This window comes from Ailuropoda melanoleuca, chromosome 6 (assembly GCF_002007445.2).
Source record: "Ailuropoda melanoleuca isolate Jingjing chromosome 6, ASM200744v2, whole genome shotgun sequence".
NCBI classification, from domain to species: Eukaryota; Metazoa; Chordata; class Mammalia; order Carnivora; family Ursidae; genus Ailuropoda; species Ailuropoda melanoleuca.
Window position 1 is genome coordinate 10,289,012 of NC_048223.1, and position 19,919 is coordinate 10,308,930.

A 19,919-nucleotide genomic window follows, 5' to 3' on the forward strand; every position below is an offset into this window, starting at 1 on the left:
GCTTAACTGCTGTGCCACCCAGGCGCCCCGGGGTATATATTATTTCTTAATAATAAATCCTGGTTAGGGAGTTATTCTGAGTTTACTGTCTTCCATATTGCACGATTGCCTAAGTTGATCAAACCATCTGAAATCCTGAATTATCATTGATTACTTAAGAATCTGAATTTTAAATCCTGTTTCTTTTTTTTTGTTACACTTTTTTTTTTATAGTCAATTAGCCAGCATATAGTACATCATTGATTTTTGATGTAGTGTTCCACCATTCATTAGTTGCCTATAACACTCAGTGACTATCACTACACATGCCCTCCTTAATACCCATTATATGGTTACCCCATTCCCCAAACCCCCTCCCCTCTGAAACCCTCAATTTGTTTCTAAATCTTGTTTCTTTTTGACTCCTTAATATTGGTCCCTTCCTGATTATTATTTTCCTCTAAACTTATTTACATGAAATTATATCAGTTTTATGGAGTTCCTTATTAAAAACTTGAATGCATGTGATTAATTGTAAACTATATTTTTCCTATTGTTATATTTTTTGTGTTTATGACTTATTAATGTTCTTGGAGCTTGCACCCTTTTAAAAACAGTTCTTGAAGTTCTTGAATGAAGCATCTCAATAGAAACTGAAGATGGCTTTGGTACAATATTGTTAGCACACCATGTCCTAGATGTACATATTATAATTATGTTTTTTGAAAAATTTCTTACAGGCAAAATGTCAGCATTATAAGAAAAAACGAATGGAACAACAAGAGACTATTGCTTCTTTGCAAAAGGATATCTATAGATTAACAAAGGAGGAGGAAGAGCGCATTGTCACTCAAAACAGAGTGTTTGCTTATCTCTGCAAAAGAGTTCCTCATACCATCTTGGATAGACAGTAATGTTTCCTACATAAATTGATATGTAGCTAGATTCACTATCATTTTTTAAAACAGATTTTATCTTGGGAGTGGTTATATCTCTTATAAACTGGAGGAGTCTTCCTCCCCCTCTTCTCTGCTGNNNNCCCCCCCCCCCCCCCCCCGCAAAGGAAGAAACTGGTCATTTGGCCTGGAGAAGCTCATACTAGATTTTGCTTTCTTATTGTGTCATTTAATTTATTCTTCTGTCTCCTCTGTTTCTCTAAACTGGAAGTTAGGGCTAAATTCAGATAGAAATATTTTTGGCAAAGTACTTCGTAGGTTGTGACATATCAGGAGGCACATATTGTCTAGTTGACTTACTCTTAAGGATGCTAAGATTGTTCAGGGGGTTAAATAGTAATCTGATTCTTCCACTATAAAATTCCCCATCATTCCTTCATCTAATGGTTTTACTCAATTAATGATTTTGCAAGATGGTGATTTTTCAATTCTGTTGTTCCCGCCCCTTCCCACCACTCTGGAATTCTTCCATAAAAAAGAACCTTTCCTATTGTCTAGGGGCTGTTTGGTTGCCCTATGTGGTTTATTACAGGGAAGGTAGAACTAATGCTCAATTCTTTCATTTTAATTCCCACTTTTTAAAGTAAGGAGTTGGTGCACTTATGATTTCCAGTGATAAGTAATACGATTTTTTGTTTGTGGCTATCCTCTCTTTTTTTCAAATGTTATTAACTCCTGGATTTTAATAATCATATTATTCTGTCTTTGGCCAATGGGAACTTCTTCATGCTGGTATTATACACTTTTGACCCAACCTCATTAATCTTTGTTAGATTTCTTACTTTTAGGCAGGAGGCACATTTTATACATTTTTTTTTTTTTTTTTTTTTGCCCCAGAGCTCTTTTGGGGAATGAATTCAGGTATTTGTTAAAGCTAACACTAAACATTTAGAATTGACTAAATTAAATTTAAGATAAATTAGACATTTCTTTTAGTCAGGAATGGTTTTTAGAGACCACAGTTTGGTGTGGGGATTGCTTGTCAAGCTTATAATGTCTATTATGTTGTCATTGATTTAGGACTTTTTAGAAGAGTACAAGGAATTATGTATATTTCTGGGAAAAGACAAATCATTGTTTTTCCAACTGAAGTTAACATTACGGGATTTTTATTTAAACTCTGATTCTACATTTGTAACTTCCTTTTATACCAGAAATCCTTATTCCTAAGAACAATATCATAAAACTATTTGCTTTATTATATACCATATAAAAATAGCTTCAAAATAATACCAGAATTACTGCTAACAATAAGTCTACTTTATGAAATTTAAATTTCTTTGCAATCATCTTTGACATTAATAATATATTCTAGGATACAAATACAGTGTTCTGAAATATTTCTTTGTATGTGTCACCAAATTAATATACAGTTAGGTTTGTTTCAATTTGTTTTCGTTGTTTAGGGATTTTTTATTTTCCATTTACTTTTGAATATGTAAGACATTGATACAATTCCAAAGTCAAAACTAATTATTTATATTCAGAAAAGTTGTGTTTTCATTTCTGTCCCCTTGACCCTATCCCTTACCTTCCCTTATAGGTAATTTTAAATGTTTAGTGTTATTTTTAACAAATACAAGCAGTATGGATATTCATATTTCCCCTTTTTGTATAATGTATAAATGTAGCACCATGTTTTTTTCACTTAATAGTATAAACTAATTACATTCTAATTAGTCTTGAGTATTTACTTAGTAGGACTGGGGATTTTTATTAACTAGGTGTTTCTATTTTACTATAAAAATAAATGAGGTCTTATATAAATTAAAAACAAGACTATAGATTTTGATAATTAAGAAAGAATACACACATAATTTTGATCCTTTTGAAGGAAGAACAGGACAAAAATTTAAAAATTACAATTAAGATGCCATAAAAATTGAGATAGGTGTGATTAAATTTTAAAAAAGAAGCAGAGAAAGAAAAATAAGGGTAAGGAAGAATAAAAAGGAAAGAGACAATTGCAGTGGGAGAAATAGAAGAGTAAGAGAGTTAGAGGAAGGGGAATGAAAACAAATACAAAAACCAGCCAATTTGAGTGAGTCAGACAGTGAGTAAAGGAGAAGCATTGAGAGAACTTACCATGTACCATATGAAGTCAAGCTAATTCAGGTGTGAATTTGTCTAATGACCTAGAGATTCTCTATTCTATTTGATTTTTAATAAAGCTAATTTTCAATTTGAGACACACAACTTAAAAATTGTGAATTTACCTTATTAGAAATACATGAGTTGTAAACACTACAGCTATTGTTAAAAGTTACAAAGGCATTGGGAAAAACAATATAGAACACACATAGATGAGTAAAACCATGTTTCCTGCCATTTACGGATCTGATGGTCTAACTGGGTAGATAGACACATACTGAGGTAAGTAAAATACAAGGCAGATAGTGATATCTGCTAAAATGATGGGACAAATAGGATACTAAGTGGGTATGACAGAAAGAGATATTTGTTTCCTTTGAGGAATATGGGGATGACCAGAAAGGCTTCACGAAGAGATAACACACAAGATTATTAGGAACTATAGAATTTTAATAGGCAGAGGTGAGGGAAAGGTATTTTAGTTGGAGAAGTATGGTGGCAGGAAAACTGACTATATTTGAGAATAGCCAAGTAGCCTAAGTAGTCAAAGAGGTTTGGAGCATAGGGTACACAAGATGATGCTGGTAAGCGTTTTAGGAGACAATATCGAAAGAAAGTTGTGCTGGAACTTTGAAGGGCTTAAACTGCAGGCTGAAGAGTTTAGGTTCTGCTTACTATATAGCAGGAAAACCCCCCCAGCATTTCTGATCAAAGAAATTAATCCCAGAGACAGAAAGACAAGTTAATAATCACTTGTAATAGCCAAGGTTGGAGATCGCAAAGGCCTGCAATTAGGGCCAAAAGAAAGGAGAGCTATTGGAAATATAGAAAGGAATTGTTGAGACTAACTGGCTGTAGATATTGAAAGAAGGACAGGAGTCAAAGATAGCCAGATTTCAAGCTAGGTTTGGGGAAGAGGGATGGAAGATGATGAATTCATTTATGGACATGTGCTTAGGCACCTTTTGTCAGCCATGTAGAGATATCAGCCCTGCAGTTAGAAGGGCCAAACTCCAGAGAACTTCCAAATTTCAGATAAAGGAAGAAAGTAGGCAGAAGAGGAGTTACGTTCGGATGTCAGGATAACTGATGAACAAAAATATTTCAGGAAGGAGAGGTGATAAGTGTTACATGCTTCCTTTTTAGTGTTTGCCTTCTTGCTGTCTCGCTCAGAATTCCCAGTTTGACACACAATTAAGTCCTCCCTAAAAGTTTATTGAAGGTATCCGGTAACAATCAGAATGAATGAAGCTTGCTGTGAAGGAAAAGATCGAGATGAAATGGTAGTGTAAGAGGGGAGTAAGAGGTGACAGGGTTTGTGAAGGATATAAAGGAAATTAAAGCATTTTTACCAGATAATATGAAAGCTGGTATGTGTTGAGTTGGAGAAAGATCGAGAGAAAGAATGATTTAGAAAGTTGAAATAGTAAAAGCACAATTGGTTGAATTAGCTCTGAAAAAAAGAGTAAGTGTCCCAAGATGGGGAAATAGTATAAATTCTTACTTTAAGAAGAATAACGTGAAAACATTGTGTTATTTTTTTCTTTGAGGGTTTTTTAAATTACAAAAGCAGTACAGTACATGTTTATAGAAGTTCAAACAATATGAAAGTATGTAAAGTAAAATATATCTGCTTACCCCCTCCTAATTTCCATATTCCAGAGATAATCACTTTTAGTAGTTTGGTTTGTGCCCTTCCTCGTGTTTAACAACAGGAGTGCCGTTGACATTTTGGGTGGAGTGGTTCATTGTGTCAGTTAACGAACTTCTAGCATCCTGCGCCCTCCCCAACTCTAATCAGTGTGACAACCAAGACTGTCCCCTAGGTTATGGTATTATCCCCCAGTTAAGAACTCACAGAGTTTTTATTCAATACAAATACAACTTCATATACAATTCTTTCTTTTTAAAACAAAAATAGAGGGGCATCTGGGTGGCTCAGTTGGTTAAGCAACTGTCTTTGACTCGGGTTGTGATCCCAGGGTCCTGGGATCAAGCCCCACATCAAGCCCCAGGGAGCCTGCTTCTCCCTCTCCACAGCTCCCCCTGCATCTTGCTTGTACTCTCTCTCTCTGTCAAATAAATGCATAAAATCTTTTTTTTTCTTTTTTAAGATTTTATTTGACAGAGAAACAGCCAGCGAGAGAGGGAACATAAGCAGGGGGAGTGGGAGAGAAAGAGGCAGGCTCCCAGTGGAGTAGGGAGTCCAATGTGGGGCTCGATCCCAGGACTCTGGGATCATGACCTGAGCCAAAGGCAGAGCCTAATGACTGAGCCACCCAGGCGCCCTAAATGCATAAAATGTTAAAAAAAGAAAAAATAGAGTAGTACTCTACATTTGGCTATGCAACATTATTTTTTTTCCTTATCAATTTTTATTAGGACATACAAATTTACGTACATTATTTCTTTTTTTCTTTTCTTTTTTTTTTTTAAAGATTTTATTTATTTATTTGACAGAGATAGAGACAGCCAGCGAGAGAGGGAACACAAAGCAGGGGGAGTGGGAGAGGAAGAAGCAGGCTCATAGCAGAGGAGCCTGATGTGGGGCTCGATCCCGTAACGCCGGGATCACGCCCTGAGCCGAAGGCAGACGCTTAACCGCTGTGCCACCCAGGTGCCCCTACGTACATNCCGTAACGCCGGGATCACGCCCTGAGCCGAAGGCAGACGCTTAACCGCTGTGCCACCCAGGCGCCCCTACGTACAGTATTTCTTCTATGCTTCATTGTTTTCCAAAGAGTGGATGTGTCATTATTTAACTTTTCTCTTATTGAAGAACATTTAGAGTGTTTCTGGATTTTCACTCTTGTAAATAATGGTGCAGTGAACAACTTTGTTCATTTTGAGTTACAAGTTTGAGCAAATATTTCTGTGAGAGCAGTTGCTAGAGGTAGAACTGCTGGGACAAAGAAAATATTCATTTAATATGTTGAGATATAATGTTCGTGGCTAGTTTAAAATCTATACTTCAAAATTAAAATATATGGCTTAGTATAATACTTCTGACAAAAATCACTTAAATTTTTTTATAAACTTGCCAGATAACCTGTATCTTTATTGCTATAATTTGAAATTATGTAGAGAGAATAGTATAATGGTCCAATACCACATTTTGAAAATTCAGTTAATCTTCTGTTTTCTAGGTTGCTTTGCCTAATTGATTACTATGAATGTAAAATTAGAAAATTGCATAAACAAAGGTAAGACTTACCCTATTTACAATTTTTAAAGTTAATTATCCAGTCATGAATCACACCAAAAGTTTTTATGGTCTTTTGAAACTTTAAATATGCTTTGGAAATCTATCTAATATGTAACTATGAATTTCTTCTTATATAAAGATTTTGAAGACTGTGTTTTACTCTTTATGTTAAAATGTATTGTTGCATTTATTTTAAAATGTATTTAATAATCAAAATATTTGTCACAGAAGAAATATTGTTTTAGTTTGTTGAAGCATTATGTTCTACTGCAGTCTTCTAGCCACTGGACACTTACAGAGTATATCCACAGAGTGCATAGGATTAGACTAGCTACCTACTGAAGTGCAACATAATTAGTGTGCAGATTTACAGGAGATAAAGACAAAATGTCATAGTGAAAAATCAAACATATAGAGTAAAACACACTTGTCACCTCTGATTAAAAAAATAAGGGTAAAGATAAAGATAATGGTCTTTGACTAACCTAAAATAACTGAGGGATATCTAAGGCCAAATTATCCAGAGTACTTTAAGGTAATTAAAACAGCTGTTTTGTTTCATTGTTTATAGATGGAATAATTCTTTTAACAAATATTTATTTGAGCCCTACCTCGTGCCATGTTGTTTTAGGTACGTAGGACACCATAGTAAACAATGCAGATAAATTCTCCACTTTTGTCAGGTGTACATTCTTCTCTCCCCAAGAATAATGACTTTCCAGAAACACAGCAGGACCAATGGCAGAGCTGTGCCAGTTGCTGATTCCTTCTTGCGCCTTGGGTACTCTTAAAGAAACCAACAAACAAAAAAAAAAAACAGAAGGCAGGGGAGAAAGAAGTAAAAAAGGGAGGAAGGAAAGACAAGAAGAGAGCAACTAATGATAGAGGAATTCTTTGTTTCATTCTATTCAGAAAGTAGCATTATATCAAGTAACTTCAGACACCTCCTGATTTCCAAATAAAACTGTGTCTTTTAGATGATAGNAAAGACAAGAAGAGAGCAACTAATGATAGAGGAATTCTTTGTTTCATTCTATTCAGAAAGTAGCATTATATCAAGTAACTTCAGACACCTCCTGATTTCCAAATAAAACTGTCTTTTAGATGATAGGCATGGTGTTAGATTCTACAGAGATGACACACAGTTTTGGATATGGTTCTTACCTTCTAAGATTTTACAATCTAGTAAGGGAAATAAAATGTAAACACATTAATAAGAAAAATAATGAGATTAAAAAACACTAATACACATAATATCATTATAAGGTAATTATTAAAAATTGTATAGACAGTAATATAGGAGTTTAGAACAAGAACAAAACAGTTTTGGAAGCAGTGACCAGAGATGCCTTTACAAAGCAGATGAGAGTTGTGCTTGAGCTTGAAGGATAAGTAAAATTTGGGAAAGTAGGAAGGCAAAAAAGGTAGTCATTTTGTTTTATTTTATTTTATTTTTTTAAAGATTTTTTATTTATTTATTCGACAGAGATAGAGACAGCCAGCGAGAGAGGGAACACTGCAGGGGGAGTGGGAGAGGAAGAAGCAGGCTCATAACGGAGGAGCCTGATGTGGGGCTCGATCCCATAATGCCGGGATCACGCCCTGAGCCGAAGGCAGGCGCTTAACCACTGTGCCACCCAGGCACCCCAAAGGTAGTCATTTTAGACTGGTTGGATGCTGTGAGCAAAAATGCACAGATATAAAAATGTAGACTTTTTTATGGCACGGTGATTAAACCAATTTGGCTGGAATTCAAGGGATTTGTTGGTATATTATACATGGACGTAGTAATCTATAGAGAGCAGTCTTTCACTTAGTGGACCAAGTAGGCTGTAAATGAATGAGAAGGCATCATTTGCCTTGGCAAGAAGGAAGGCACTTTTTCCTTTAATTCAGAAAAACTGGGTGATGAGGTTATAGATATGTAGATTAGTCAGGGTTCTCAAGAGAAACAGAACCAATGGGATGTACGTTTATATAGACAGAAAAATTTAAAGGAATTTGTTCATGTGATTGTGAGGCAGTCCTGCAGGTTAGAGACCCAGGGAAGAGTTGTTCTTGTGGGTCTCCGTCTTTGTTCTTAAGGCCTTTAATTGCACAAGGCCTACTCACATTATGAAAGGATCTCCTTTACTTCAAGTCTGTTGATTTAACTGTTAATCGTATCTAAAAAATACCTCATAGCAATATCTAGACTGGTGTTGGACCAAACAGCTGGGCGTTGTAGCCTAGCCAACTTGACACTAAAATGGATAGTTACAATATGTAAGAGTAAAGAGAAGGAAAATGAAGAATTTAATGGCTTGAGAGGTTGCAAACTTAAGCTTACACAATCAAGAAAATAACAAAAGTGAGTGAAGCAGTCTAGGTGAGGACTTTGGCAAATTGGACCGCTGTATACCATCTGTCTGAAGGGGGCCATTACTGTACACTCTAGCCAGTTGATACCTTGTAAGAAGTTCAGTGTGGCTGGATTCGCTGGTTTTTTTGAGATTTATAAATGAGATAAGATTTTTAATATTCACAATTAACTTAGTGATTTAAAAAATATTGTATGGTCCACAGAGAACAAACTGATGGTTGCCAGAAATAAGGGGAGGGGTATTGGCCAGAATGGGTAAGGTGAAAGGGAGAGGAGGCTTCCAGTTATGGAATGAATAAGTCATGTGAATAATAGGAAAAGCGTAGGGAATATAGTCAATGACATTGTAATAGTGTATGGTGATAGAAGGTAGCTACACTTGTGAGTATAGAGAAGATACGGAGGCGTTGAATCACTGTGTTGTACACCTGAAACTAATGTAACATTGTATGTCAACTGTAGTCATAAAAAATTAAAAAAGAAAAAACAAAAATACTATATGGTCCAAACTCAATATCGGTTGCAACCTTTGGGCTATGTCTTTAGTAAATTCGAATCTAGATTTAGGTGGTTGCAAACTTTTCTATAATGGGCCAGACAGTAAATATTACAGGCATTTTAGGCTGTATTGTCTCACAACTCTTCAGCCCTGCTCTTTTAGCACAAAGTTAGCCACAGATGACATGTAAATGAATTGGCATGGCTGTGTTCTGTAAAACTCTAATTACAAAAATCCACAGCCTACATGTAGCCCTCAGGCAGCAGCTTGCTGATTGCTGACTTGATATATGATAGAGTTTGGGATTTTTAGTAAGAGTAGAGAAGATTTAGCATAGCCATCATTTGAAATCCGTCATGTGGGATATAGTAAGAGAAGTTGCCTCTGAAGTTGTGCAAACTGGGGTTCTTTGACTAGAAATGATAACGGGATTGAGTCCATTTTGGGGAGGAGTGTTGAGTTTGGTTGTCATTAATTTGTAGTAAAAATCCAGGGTTGAGGAAGGGAATTCCTTTTTCACTTAGCAGTCCTGTCACCACTGGCCTAGCTGAAGTGAAATAGTTTGGCTTGTAAAAACTTTGCTCAGGCCAGATATTTGGATTGAATGTCTCTCACTAAGGAAGAAGTAGATAGGAAGAAAATAGGCACTACATTATAAATAATCTTACAGATGAAAAAATTAGAAGTCATTTATACTTTGCAGCGGGGAAGAATCTCCAAAGGAGAGGGTTTTTCAGGGTTCATTGACTATAGACTCCAACTGAGTCTTCTTTCTAAGAGTGAGTACAAACTTGATAGTGAGATTGTAGCAACTTCAAGGTGGATTTTGAGACCTATAAATAGGTTATTATTATCAACTGAAAGAGCAGGAGTAGTATAAAAGGAGCGTATAATTGATAAGTATTACATTACTGAAGAAAAGAAGATGAAAGAGTTGAGAGATGAAAGAGCTGAAACAGGAGAGAAAATGAGGGATTTGGAGGCCTACATAGGACACAGGAGAAGAAGGTATGTGCCTGTAGAGCTAGGGGAGCAAGGCCAAAGGAGGAAGAGAGATGGGACAGGGCCTCTTGCAGAGGCAAAAGCCCCTGCTTAACACCTTTTTATTAAGGGCAGTGTTGTCTGAAGTTTTTTTCATTATGAAACACAGATATTGATGTTTGTATACCATACTGCGGTACACACAAAGCTGCGATCGAAAGCACCTGGTTTAGAACTCTGACCACCCTAAGCCCTACCCAGTTGTCCTGAGGCCTGAGAGGGATGAATATCTTGCCATATTTGTAACCCTTTTGCATAGCACACCTATGGTACACAATTTGGGAGCTCTAATTTAGGGCACAGGCTTGGGAAGACTTCCAGAGGGACTTGTGAAGGGAGTTTCTGAATACTATGGACTGGTATTGCTTTCTGTCTCCATACATGAGCAAGCTCGGAAAGGAAGCAGCAATCAAGGCAGTAGAAATGTGAATACAAGAGTTAACCAGCTGGAAGCCTTAGAAAACTGCAAATGTGCTATAATCTCTGAAAAACAGAAAAAGTACATTTTAAAATGATAGGCTTTCAGCTGTGTAACTTTTTTTTTTTTAATCCAGTGTTACTACATCAATATAGATTACATGAAATATATTGCTAGTTATTTCTGTTAGTATTTCCCGAACTTGGTGCATATGATTCAAGAGCCAAGGATAGTAACACAGGAATAAAACCTATTAGGCTCACATTTTCTTCTGAGATGTCAGAGACACTTGAAAAATTACCCCAGGGAAAATGGTTCTATAGTGAATTAGTAGTTAAGTGAAGCTCCCTTGTTTAATTCCATCTTTCTCTTCAGATAGAAATTTTAAAAATGGTCTTGTATAATGGAAGCAAGTGACTTTTGAAGTTCACTCCTGATTTCCTGGACATGAGTGCTTTAATGTCTTTTATTTACTTTTGACACCAATCCCGTGAGGTAGATGTGATAGATACTTCTCTGACAGAAGACAAATTCTGAGAGATTTACCTATTCAAATAGCATCAGGTTAATGGAGTCAAGACTTGAATTGGGTCTATTAAATCTATTGCCTTGTCCACTCATATGCTTTGTTACTTTATTCATTCAAAAAGTGTTTTTTTCACCCCCTTTATAACCCATACTCTCTAGGCAGTGAGATGCAATGTTGAACAAAACAAAGTTCTGGTCCACAGGGATCTTATGTTTTAATTAAAGGTGATAGTGAATAAATAGGTACTGTAATACTGGGTAGTAGTATTTCTAATAGCATTCTTTCTGAGAACAAGTGGGAAATTTGGCTTAAATTTTGATTCATATTTAGGTTATCAAACATTTATTGGGTTAATTTTTGTTAGCTGTATTTTTTCCTTTGGAGATAGATTTTTCATAAGAAGTACACACTATGTATCTTTTCACAGGCAATATAAAGAAAATGAAAGTCCATCAGAAGAAGAAAAAGACTACAGAAGTTTGGATGCTTCACCAACTTATAAAGGCCTTCTAATGGTATGGGGACTACATGATTAATAATTACTTTTTTATAAAATAAAATAATAATCTAGGAAAGTTATTTTTCTGTGAAATGTGTTGAAGTCATTACAGAATCAACTCAAGGAATCGAAATCCAAGATTGATGCACTTTTAAGTGAAAAGCTGAATCTCCAAAGAGATTTGGAAACCAGGTGAGAGAAACTTACATAATTTTTATTTAACTTTTGGAAAGTAAATACATAGAATTTGGGGTCTTAAATGAATCTTTCCAGCTCCTTTACTGTAAAGCTAATCTTGGAAACCTCATACTTTTTTACACTCATTGTACTTCGTTGTATCTCATATGATGGAACAAGAACACACGTAGGTAGGCTAGGGAAGTGAGAATATAGAAGCCAACACTGAAAAAGATAAAACTGGGTAGGAGCGCAGAGTAGATTCAGATTTATATCAGCAGGTTTCCCATACCCAGGTTTCTTTAGAATGTCTTACTATCTTATCCATGTGTTGTGAGAGGAGAAGAAAACTAAAAAACGTCATACAGCAAGGTATATTTATATATAGCATGCCACCACTAAAGAATGACGTTCTGCGTGTTGCCAGGGAATAATAAGGAATAAACAGTGTTAAGATTCTTTTCATTTATCAAGTGTTTGTTGAATACCTCTTATAAGTTAGACACTGTCCTAAGCCCTGGTGTAATATAATGACCAAAATAAATAACTTGTTCTCATAAAGATTATATTTAAATGGAGAGGGAACTGATACCTAAAGTAGAAGCCATTTATATAAAGTTAAAAAAAAACCCTTACCATATAAGATATGTAAATTTATGGCTATGTAAATATGTAGTAAAATTTTTAAATTATGCGTAGGAATAATGAACAGTGAATTTGGGATAGTGATTACCTAACAGGGACACACGTGGAGTTTTAACTATATAATGTTTTAGTTAAAAAATTTTTTTTTTCTTTTTTTTTTTTTTTTAAGATTTTATTTACTTATTTGACAGAGATAGAGACAGCCAGCGAGAGAGGGAACACAAGCAGGGGGAGTGGGAGAGGAAGAAGCAGGCTCCTTGTGGAGAAGCCTGATGTGGGGCTTGATCCCAGAACGCCGGGATCACGCCGTAAGCTGAAGGCAGACGCTTAACGACTGCGCCACCCAGGCACCCCTAGTTAAAAAAAATATTTGAAACAAATCTGTCAATATTTAACTTTGGTAAAGCTGAGTAGTGGATATACCATTATTTGTTTTACTGTTCTCTCTTCTTGTCTGTACATTTGAAATATTTCACTATAAAAACAAGTAATACATAACAAAATGGGTAAAAAGTTTTGAACAGGGAATATGTGGAAGGAGAAATTCAGTGGCCAACAAACACCTCACTGGCAATCATGAAATATATTAAGATTTTTAATAAGCATATGTGTGACAAGTAACATAGTATACCTTATTTATTAAATATCTTTATAGTTTTACTCAATAAATTGAATGCATTCAATGTGATTTATTTTCTGCAGGCCCACACAGCATGAATTAAGACTTTATAAACAACAGGTGAAGAAACTGGAGAAAGCCCTTAAGAAAAACATCAAGTAATTATATTTTACCAAAGTTACAGATTCATTACGGTTTTGTATTTTATTATTTTTATTACCTGTAGGTTTACTTCGTGCTTACCTCATAGTGGCCTTAGCTTGAAATTACCAGACTGATGGGAGAAAATGACATAAAAGGATATTTGTAGTTCCATAGTTTAGAAACAGTTTCTACTGTGTTGGATTTGGCTATATATTTATCTTAAGAACAAGAAAAGCCCTTTACTTGATGTAATAAGGGCAAAGGTTTTAACTAGAAAATTGTCTTTGGAAGCCATAGTGGAATTGCAAGTGAATCATTGAAATTAGACATGACAAGCTCCCAATTTTTGTCGGTGCTAGTCATGACCTGAATAATACACAGCCTCGTCACACTTTAAAATACTAGAATGAATGCAGTGAGCCATTCACATCCATCACTTACTTGTACTTTTCTTGACTTTGAAAAGCACAGTCTCAGAGGAGTTTGAAAATTTGGCCCTAATTAGTGGTAGTATTTTCTGAGGATTATGTAGGTGTACTCTTTCATTCAAGGGAATGGGACTTGAAGAAGTAGTGTGGGGAGCATTGGGAGGAAATATTTTGAAACTATATGAGTTAATATATGCATTAGATGTATTAAGTCAGTTGTATTAGCATAAGTTGATTCAATTTTCAGTGACAACTATGTTTCTTCCTTCCCATGACAACACATGCCACAGTGAAAGGCAAATATTCTGGACATCCAAGGATTAACATACTGAGTTAAATTAAGATAGAATAGAAGGAAAACTAAAAAAGAAAAGAGAAATGGAAGGTTCAGAAAGGCTGCATTCATTAGTTCACTTAATATTTTTCCCTTCCTACTATTCCTTAATATTTTGGGTACCTTTAGTACTTCCTACTATTTGCTTGGCATTCTGGGTACTGGAATTGCAGTGATAAGCCAAACAGAAAGGGTCCCTGCCCTCATGGAGATTACATGAGGATAGAAGGACAATGAAAAAAATAAATAAGACCATTTTGATGTAGCATAAGTACTAAATGTAAAATGGTATGAGAGTTGCTGTTGTGTGAGTTTGGACAAGAGATGGTGGTGACATGATCACGGGGCAGTAGTGGCAGAGGTGAAAAGTGTTTGGAATATTGAGGTAGAGCTGATAGGACTTAGGGTGGATTGGATATAGGCAGCTCATGGGGAAAAAAATCAAGACTCCTCTGAGTTTTAGGCCTGATATTGCATGGTGCACTGGGTGTTATACGCAGCTAATGAATCATTGAACTTTACGTCAGAAACCAGGGATGTACTGTATGGTGACTAACATAATATAATAAAAAAAAACATTAAAAAGAAGTTTTAGGCCTGAATAGCTAGGTAGTTATTGGTGTCTAAATGAGGTAGGAAAACTGGTTGAGAAGTAACTGGGAAAAGGAGGATGTAGGGAGGTAAAAAGAGGAGAAGGTGTAGATAGATATTATATGTGAATGTATGAAAATCTTCGTAAGGAAATGAAGGCCTAAAGAAATAGTCAAACCTGAGCATTCTTATACTACTTTTGTTGAAGAATGGAAAGTTGTAGAAAAACACGATAGTACAAAAGGGCATGAGCTAAGTATACTGGGGGAAACTCAAATTCTTCCTTGGAGTCCCTCTGTCTCCAGAGATAAAAATGTTCCTTTCCTTTGGCTATTGGCGAGCACCTATTATATTAGGGTCTTATGATCTGCTTCAGGAAAGGAGGAGGAGGTCAGAGAGCCTTTCCTGCACGTGCCATGTTTCAAATTTTTTTGGCTTAAAACATTTCCTATGTCAAATGTCATATTTTGGAGTGGCATGTCCTGATCCTCTTCAAAAGAATTTTACTCACTTCAAGGCAAGTATATTAGACATATACATACGTGCACTTATGTATACATAGAGATAGGTAGTCTTAATTATTCACAGATTTCATATTTGTGAATTTGCCTACCTCCTAAAATTTATTTTTAACTCTCAAATCAGTAGTTGTGGCACTTTCATGATTATGAGAGGGCATGCACTTTTCCAGCTATCGAACAAGGTGACGCACTGTCCTCTTGTTTCAGCTCTTATAACTGTAAACAAGCATCATTTTTGTTGTCATAGTGCCACTTTTTTGGTTGTTTACATTTTTTGCACTTTTTTTTGGTGATTTCTCCAAGATGGCCACGAAGCATAGTGTTGGAGTGCTGTCTGCTGTCCTTTCCTGGGTGGGAAGAAGGCTGTGATGTGGCTTACAGAGAAAATACATGTGCTAGATAAACTTCATTTAGGCATGAGTTATAGTGCTGTTATGAGTTCAATGTTAATGAATCAACAATATTAAATAAGGTGTTTTTAAACAGTGACACACATAAAACAAGCTTATATATTGATCAGTTGAGGGAAGTGTTACCAGATGCATGCAGGAAACTGACTCTGTATTAGCCCTAGGAGCAATGGCTCAATCTTTGCTAATTCAGTGTTTATGGTGACTTTACAGAACATAACTACCACAAATAACAAGAATTGACTGTGTACGTCTTTGTTATTCATTTGGGACTATTAGTCTTTATGTTGACTTTTCACGATTAGCCTTTAAAATTATGATTCAGAATTAAACCTTTCTGTATTTTTCTGTTGAATTTTGAAGAAATTAATTGTGCTTTAGAGATTTAAATTTGGAATTTAAAAAATTAATTTTTTTTTAGGTTTGGAACTTTTGTAGAATCTAGATGTGGAAACAGGGAATTAGGAATGTTAGATAACTTGCCTATATCACACAGATGGTATCTGGAAGAACTTGGAAAGAAATTAGATATGTACCCACTCATTCTGACTCCAAAGCTCAAACTCTTAAACCATCATACTAATTAGAACCAACAAAACACCCGATGAAACACATTTTTTTTAAGGTAAAACTTTTCAAATTTTTATTTTCTGCAATGGCAGAGGTAGAATATTTTTTAAAGAACTACTATGTTCTTTTTAAAGACCATAAATGTTAGAGAACTAAAGAACTAAATGTTGGGCAAATAATTAAAAATAAAATATCCTGTCAGCCCAGTGAATCCTCTCCATAAATGTAGAAAAAAAGTTTTATTACCGAATAAACATCCAACCAGACTGTGATGTACGTAATAGGCAGTCTGCTAAAGAGACTACAAAGCCAGAAAGAAATCTCATTCTTTTATATAGCTGGGCATGTACAATCCATTACATATATGTGTGTGAATTGTCTCTATCCTGAGGAAAAATAAAGCTTCCTGCGTTTTTTATGATAAGCAGTAAGTTATAACCTAGAGCCAGGAGCCTAGGCTAAACTACCGTGGAGTCTGTGTTTCAAACTGTGGTTCAAAGGCTCCTAAGAAAGAAAGACAGTCCTAGGATTTAAACTTGGGAAGAGGCTTATTTAAATCTTAAAAAGATTTCATGCTTCTTAACGACACAGAGAAAGGATTTACAACTGCAAGTTTTCCAAAGGAAATGCTACAAGAAAAGGAGGGGAAAGGCTCTCTTTCTCTCTCTTTTAGAACCTGAGAGAATTCAATTTTTTTTTCTTTAGATTTGTTGCCTTTCAACTAACCACCTTCAATATCAAATGAGTCCATTTGACATGGGAAAAAAATGGGCTTTTCTTGTTTGAGTTAATATTACAAACAGGTTGATTATAAAATTCGGTTGTTAGGAGGTGATCAAATATGTCTGCTAGTACAAGATAAAAGTACTACAGTAATCCCATTTAATTTCAATGCTGTTTACATTTTGCTAGGTGAAAACAGAATTAGAATCCTGTCACTCTAGTGTTGAGTTGATGTATGGCAAGGCGGTTAGGACAGTGAACCAAACTGAAATGAACAATCAAGGCTTTATTCACTTACTACTATAGTATAAGCGGCCAAAAAGTATTCCATTTTTAGTGTACCATTTTTCTCTATGGAATGGCACCAGATGAGGTTCAGTGAATGACGTGCTGCCCTGATAGGAGGAAACATCTCACTGCCTAGGAGCCCTGCACAAAAGACTCCCGCTGTTTCACAGGAGTGGAAAATACTGAGTCAGAGTGGAGAAAAGTAGGTAGTTAAGACTGCCCCCAACCCATAAGAAGAAGTGAAAAGTACCTCAGTCAGGGTCACCCCAATAAAGAGGCCTCAGGATGGAGGCACCTGAACTAGTAATGCTGGCCTGGGAGTTGCAAGGAAAGGGAGGAGTAAGAGGGGCTGAGTTCTTGACAGCAGCTCCCTCCAGAGATTGCAGTGTATAGGCTGTGCCCCAAGTCTGATGTGGGAGGGCAGCTTTCCCCCATGAGGCTTTCTAGGCAAAGCCTTTATAGTTGTCTGGTTTGGGCCTGAAAGATAACATGTAGGATTTTGGCCTAGAGCTGGACTTCTCTCTTAACAAACAGCTGCCTTCAAAGTTGTAGCATTAGAGTTGATAGATTGAAGGGAACCACCCTTCTTTTCATCCTAATCATATAAAAAGTCCTAGAAATATGGAGAAAAGGATTCAGAGAATGTACAACTCTGAGAGGCTCACATTGCTGTATCTATATGTGTTTTGTATCTTTGTGGCAAAATAAGCAGGTTTTTGGTTTGTTTGTTTGTTTGTTTTTTAAGATTTTTTATTTATTTGAAGAGAGTGAGAGCACAAGCCTGGGGAGCAGCAGAGGGAGAGGGAGAAGTGGGCTCCCTGCTGAGCGGGGAACCCGATGGGGGGCTCAACCCCAGGACCCTGGGATCATGACCTGAGCTGAAGGTAGATGTTAGCCAACTGAGCCACCCAGGCACCCCAATAAACAGGATTTTTTAAAACAAAATTGGCATTCCACTTTTCAGCTTGTTCCTCATCTCCAGAATGGAGTCATCATGAATCATGGAAAGGCTTCATCAGACACAGTTAAAAGCTATCTCTGCACATAGAAACATATCTTATGGAGATGTCTATAGAAAACAAGAGACAGCACAGCATATTTTAAGCTGGAAGTGCAGTTTGCTGGGTTTCCCAGACTCCCCAAAGAAACATAGTTGTTGCTGCTGGCTACATGGAATAAATATTCATTAAGTATGTAAAGAATCCTTTAGCTACTCTTAGGGGATCTTTATGTCCTTTAGGCCCTGCTTACTGCTCTGGAGACAACAGAACAACCTTAGCATATTTCTGAAGAAGTACAGCCTATACTGCTAAAACACATTTCTAAAACATCAATGAAATCATATGCAATTGGGAAATACGGAACGAGTAGTAGTATAGAATAGACATTACGTTGTTCACATGATTTTTCCTAGGTACAAGGAATTAGAATAGCAGTAGTATTATAGCTTTCAGCAGGGGAAAACCTTTGCTAGTTGCATAGGCAACTGCCCTTTCAGCTCTATTTTAAGAAAATTTAAAATGAGAGGCTGCATGCAGGGCTCCCTCCTTGACCCTCAGCATTAGACTCCAGGCTGGAGGCAAGTTGCTCTACCTCCTTTGGATGTTTTAACCTCAGCTTCTTTGGCCTGGAGTTGGATCCATTTCCATCTTCATAGCCTTGGCATCCTCAAGCCAACATTTCTGCTCTGTGGTCTGTGCAGAACCACAATATCCTCTGAGGCAGCCTATAGACATACTAGGGCTGTCTAACTTACCTCCTGAGGGACTGACCAGTGGTTGTTCTCTGTTACAAACTGCATCAATTTTACGTAGTCTGGTTTTTAACACTACTTTTCTCCTGAGCTCTGTTATTTTTACCTGTGTGGTTTTACAGAATACAAAGCTTTCTGGGAATATTATGCTTTGGCTGATATTTATTGTGAGACCAGGCAAACCAAAGGTCAGTGCCCCATGAGTCCCTAGCTTTCACTAATCCTCATCTTCTGTAAACTTAGAAAAACAATGAAATTAAATGTATACATGTGTCAACCAAGAAGAAATTGATTGAAAATTTAAACATATTTATTTGGGCAATTAGAATTGCAGTGTGGCAGACACAGATTCAGGTAGAAACCTGAATTGTGTTCTGAGGGAGACAAAGAGGAGGCAGAATTATAAAGATGAAAGGTAATGAGTGCCATTCTCATTTAGGTCCTCTGTGTAAAACGGATTGGTCCTCTGTGTAAAACGGATTGAAACTAGGTTAACTGGGATGGGTTGAGTTAATTTAATATACTTATGAGGTATTGAAACTTGACAAAGTACAAATCTCTTTGGTTCCTTTTAAAGTACAGAATGTGAACAATTTAGGTGTCATGGTGAGGAGGAAGTTCAGTCCAGACTGAGGGCCACAGCTGGCTGAAAAGATTTTAAAAGTTTCTTTCTTCCTATGAAGATGTGCATAAAATCCTCCCTAATGGCCTCCTGACCTTGTTTTAAGAGACCTTGGCTAAGCTTGCTTGCTGCATTTTGAAACCTTCTTTTACAACGTAAAGTGCTTAAAAGAGTTCTTCATAGAGAACGTTACCAATAAATACAATTGCCGTCGTCACCAGGTTCCTAATATAAGTTGATTATTGTCATTATTAAATGAGGGGATGTCTTTATTCATCTAGTTAATTGAATCACATATCATTTCCCTGAGTGTAACTAGTATATGCAATTATTGTATTTAGGTTACTATACTGACAGCTAAAATGTTATATATCCATAGTGTAATATTTATTAATCAGACTTGCAGACAGTTCATTGATGAGTTAACCTTTCCCTCAGGTGAAAATGTTTTAACATTTAAATTCGGATATATCAGTTTACTTATATTCCCATTAGGGAGCATATTGGTTTTTTTA

The 19,919-nt window shown here is 36.2% G+C and overlaps 1 protein-coding gene across 6 annotated transcripts in view; it reads left to right on the plus strand.

Annotated features, from left to right (window-relative positions):
• CEP70 (centrosomal protein 70) overlaps nucleotides 1-19,919 on the plus strand; it is a 78,682-nt gene that overhangs the window by 41,087 nt on the left and 17,676 nt on the right. For 5 of the 6 annotated variants that reach the window (XM_034661917.1, XM_034661919.1, XM_034661916.1 and 2 more), the window contains 5 exons: nucleotides 720-889; nucleotides 6,173-6,229; nucleotides 11,508-11,595; nucleotides 11,683-11,771; nucleotides 13,104-13,178. In XM_034661917.1, the coding sequence (XP_034517808.1) occupies nucleotides 720-889; nucleotides 6,173-6,229; nucleotides 11,508-11,595; nucleotides 11,683-11,771; nucleotides 13,104-13,178 (479 nt within the window). The remainder of the gene's footprint in view (nucleotides 1-719; nucleotides 890-6,172; nucleotides 6,230-11,507; nucleotides 11,596-11,682; nucleotides 11,772-13,103; nucleotides 13,179-19,919) is intronic. The other variant, XM_034661918.1, reaches the window with a different exon arrangement.